The sequence below is a fragment of the Neopelma chrysocephalum genome, unplaced genomic scaffold (genome assembly GCF_003984885.1).
Source record: "Neopelma chrysocephalum unplaced genomic scaffold, ASM398488v2 Primary Assembly neopelma1_77, whole genome shotgun sequence".
Taxonomy (NCBI): Eukaryota; Metazoa; Chordata; class Aves; order Passeriformes; family Pipridae; genus Neopelma; species Neopelma chrysocephalum.
Window position 1 is genome coordinate 3,391,937 of NW_020897738.1, and position 3,995 is coordinate 3,395,931.

Consider the following 3,995-nt stretch of genomic DNA (forward strand, 5'->3'; position numbering starts at 1 on the left):
CCAAAGCAGCTCACCCTTGAAATGCTGAGAATTTGTACATGAAGCAACTTTGCTTCAAAAGGTGAGGGGAAAACATATGAATTCAAGTGTTACCTGACAAAACCAGGAAGTACATAAACATGGAAAAACCAGGACAATATGGGTTTTTGCATAATTTAACATTTTTCCAGTAATGCAAGGGAAGAGGGATGGATTCCTTTTATACCATTTGAAATGTCAGTGCTGTATACAGAATGTGAAGTGCTTTGAGTCACTGCTGTAAAAGCTTTTAGGAACATCCTGAAATAAAACTAAACTTCATTTTAAAATAAATGCTCGTGTACAGACTTTAAGTGATTACAGGGTTTAGTAAGGACTGAGGAAATCACTTTAATTCTCCACCATTGGCTCAACTCTGTACACAGAGAAATCAGTCAGCTACAAAAAATGACCTGTAAGTCCAAGTTGCCTATTGTCCCAAACTTCTCCTGGACAGCACAGGTAATGCCCTGGAAAAAGACAAATTAATTCAACAAACACAGCAAGAGAAAAGTGCTGCTTTCAGTCACATCCAAGCAACTGCCCCAGACTTTCAACATGAGCACGAGCCGAAACAGGAGCACACAAACGAGAGTAAGACCCTTCCCACCAAGGAGTACAAACCCCTGTATTTACAACTCCAAGCACACACAGCCCTGGACAGAACTCAGACATTGTTTTCATCCCAACAGGCTCATTACACACCTCAGATTCTGATGGTTTTAGTTTTAGCAGGAATTTTTCAAAATGAAAGTTGCAAATAACCGTGGATGCAGTTAGTCCCTTATACTTAATAAATAAGAAGCATCAAGAATCCTCGTGGTACTGAGATGTACAGGAGTATTAAATGGTTTCAGAGTCTATTAAAAAAAAACAAATCAAAAAAAAGGTCCTTTGTTACTGCAAAAAAATCATAGTTTCTGTTCTTCTAAGAAGAATGGCCCTAGTGGTGTGTTCAAGTGCCAGAACAAGCAGCAGGTGAGACCTTTATTGCATCCCAAACCACTGTTCTTGATCTGCCCACTGAGCTGCTTCACTGTCACTGCCTTCCAAGTCCCCTTCTTCTCCACTTCCCTCCATGTCATCCACATCTTCTTCCTGGGTGGCATCTGTTGGACTTTCCTCTTTTTCCATTTTCTGCAGTCCTTCTAGTGACTTCTGATCGTTTGGATCCAAACTGAAGAAAGGAACAAAAAGAAAGCATTGTCTTGAAACTTTTTTCCTCTTTATTTGTGGCCTTAGTGTAAAGAAGAATAACAAAATCTCATCTTGCTGTCTCCACTTCCTGTTTAACTTTATCAAGAAGCTTATTTTAGTAGCTGATGCAACTTCCCTTAAGAGTGACTGTATCACTGAGTATTAAATCTCCATATAAAACAGTTTTGATCCTCAAGAATGCACTTATCTAAACATCCCACTCTTCCAGAAAACTTAGTCACCTCTTCCAACAATACTAATTATAAAGTGGCAGCAAAGCAGTAAAAATTTAAATGACTCTGACTAAATATATTATATCCAAGCAAAAACCAGCTGACCCATTTAAGCTATACAAGTTTACAGTGGACATAATGTGCTGGATTTAAGGCACACTGAAGTTGCTTGAATCAAAAAATGGGAATATTTAACATGGTAACATCCTAAAATAACATTTAGGTTATGTTAAGTTGAATCACACTATTTAAATTTACTGAATAGCTCATTTTTATATAGCACCTTCCAGACTAAAGGAATGGATTTTAATGTGCCTGACTATTAATTAATAACTATAAATAATTTCATGCCTTAAACCTTTTGTTAGTTAAGGAATCACAAGCCTAGTGACATGTTTAGTATTAATGCAGCCCCTACATTGTGCACTTCTCAGATCAAAGCCTTAAGACCAACTAATTAATTAAGAGGACGTAATTTGTACAGTTTTGTTTGTTTTAAGGGAGAGTGATGTAAAGCCATCTCTGATTCTCATTCTAATCAATCAGTGTCTCAACTCTTTACTTAGTCAAGCTGATTATTGGTTCCTAGAAACCTACTGCAATCTCAGGGTGTGCTTTACCTCAGGGCTATGCTGTACTGGTCCATTGCTTCCTGGTACTCATTGACAGCCACCAGGAAGTCTCCCAGGATCCGGTGCAGCACACAGTCACTCTGATTGGCCAGTGCATTCCTCAGCAAAGCAATTCCATCTTCATACTTCTGCTCTCTACCTGTTCACAGGCAAAACTACAGTTTTAATTAATAGCTGAGATAAATCTATAAAGTCAGAGTGTTCACAGAGTCATCACAACACCAGACTGTTTGTCCCTTCAGCGCTGTCAGTGATCTACTTCTTGCAAGATTAACTCTAAACAATGGCTTTTTGTTGCAATACCTGCTACACTCACAATTACATCTACTCTGAAGTTAAAACATTCTGTTTGCAAATGCTTTAAGTGCTGGTGTGGTGCAGTATCAGTTGCTGAATGCAATGAATCCCTGTGTTTTTTCCTTCAGGACAGAACTGATAAATCCCTGGGCTGTAACATCACTGCTACATCCTTCCCATTGATGAGTCTGAAGGACACTCTTCCACATACAAGAGTATCTCTAAATAAACCAACACGGGGGAAAAAGGCACTTACTAAGAAGTTCTGCTTTCTTTACCACAGCTTTAATGTAATCAGGTCTTTGTGTTAGTGCTTTGTCCAGTAAGGTTTTTGCTTTTTCCTGTGTGACGGGGTCCTCCAGGCAGACAGTTGCCAGCAGGGTGAGTGTCTGTGCATTTGCTCCCAGAGTTTTGTACACGTTGTTTGCCATCACCATGGCTTCACGGATGCTGTTGGATGCCAGGTAACACTCGATGAGACCTGGTGACACCAAATGGAAACATTTCAGTTTTTGAGTCAGCACTGCACTCACCTCCTCAGTTATTTGCCCAGCTGGCACTCCAGCAAAGAAATACAGCTGCAAGTGAGATAGGGACTCTGTACATGTTAACATACCCATTCTACAGATAACTGATTTCACCACTTTTATTTATGAGCACAGACTGAAACAAAAAAACCCAAACTCTAATCTAACATTTTTGTCCAGTTCCAATAATGAGACATTAATACTTCACCTGGACTCTTCACAAGATTTAGATATTTAAATATTTAAATAAACATAAGAAAACAAAGCTCCCAGTAGAACTAACCATACAGTTCATGTCATGATCCAAAACACCCAAGTCTGTTTATACCCAGTATAAACAAAACAAAACAACAAAAGAACAACAAGAAAACCCTTTTTGTGAAAATCATTCTTACAAGCCCATACATTCTCTAGTATCTCTCACAGACCTGGTAAATCCCCTGACTGTGACATCACTGTTCCATTCTTCACATTGATGAGTCTGGTATCTTTAGACAAGATACTCTCTAGATACTCTAGACATCCTCTAACGTTTCTCATCTGAGCGCTTCTACCGCTTTACAGATTTTGGGGTGAGAATAACTGATACACTAGAGAGCCAAGAGGAGAACACAACTCCTGGCTGTTCCCTTGCCTCCCCAAAACCACGACCCCAACCTTGACACCGAGCCAGCCCTGCACTGACCCTCGTAGCAGTCCAGCCTGCAGGGTGCCAGCCGAATGGCCTCTCGGAAGTGGATGATGGCCTCCTGCACCCGGCCCATGTTCCGCAGGGCGGCTCCTTTCAGGAGCAGGGCCTGGACACTGTTGCTGTTCAGCTGGATGGCTTTGGCTCCCAAGTACAAGGCACGGGAGTAGCGTTTGCTGTAGAAACTGTGACACCTACAGAGAGACGAGAGGGATTGTAAATATGTACTGCCTGCAGTGCCTGTGTGCAGGCATGGGGGGGAAAGGGAGGAAAGGAGGAAAGGAGGAAGAGGAGAAAAAGGAGAAAAAGGAACAAAAGGGGGAAAAGGAACAAAAGGGGGAAAAGGAACAAAAGGGGGAAAAGGAGGAAAAGGAGGAAAAGGAGGAAAAGGAGGAAAAGGAGG

At 41.0% G+C, this 3,995-nt stretch overlaps 1 protein-coding gene across 2 annotated transcripts in view; it reads right to left on the minus strand.

The window, feature by feature from the left end:
• Positions 1–280: 280 nt before the first annotated feature.
• ANAPC7 (anaphase promoting complex subunit 7) overlaps positions 281–3,995 on the minus strand; it is an 8,987-nt gene continuing 5,272 nt past the window's right edge. For both annotated transcript variants that reach the window (XM_027689630.1, XM_027689631.1), the window contains 4 exons: positions 3,590–3,786; positions 2,634–2,858; positions 2,069–2,219; positions 281–1,195 (listed from right to left, as the gene is read on the minus strand). In XM_027689630.1, coding sequence (XP_027545431.1) covers positions 1,006–1,195; positions 2,069–2,219; positions 2,634–2,858; positions 3,590–3,786 — 763 coding nt within the window. In that variant the 3' untranslated portion in view covers positions 281–1,005. The remainder of the gene's footprint in view (positions 1,196–2,068; positions 2,220–2,633; positions 2,859–3,589; positions 3,787–3,995) is intronic.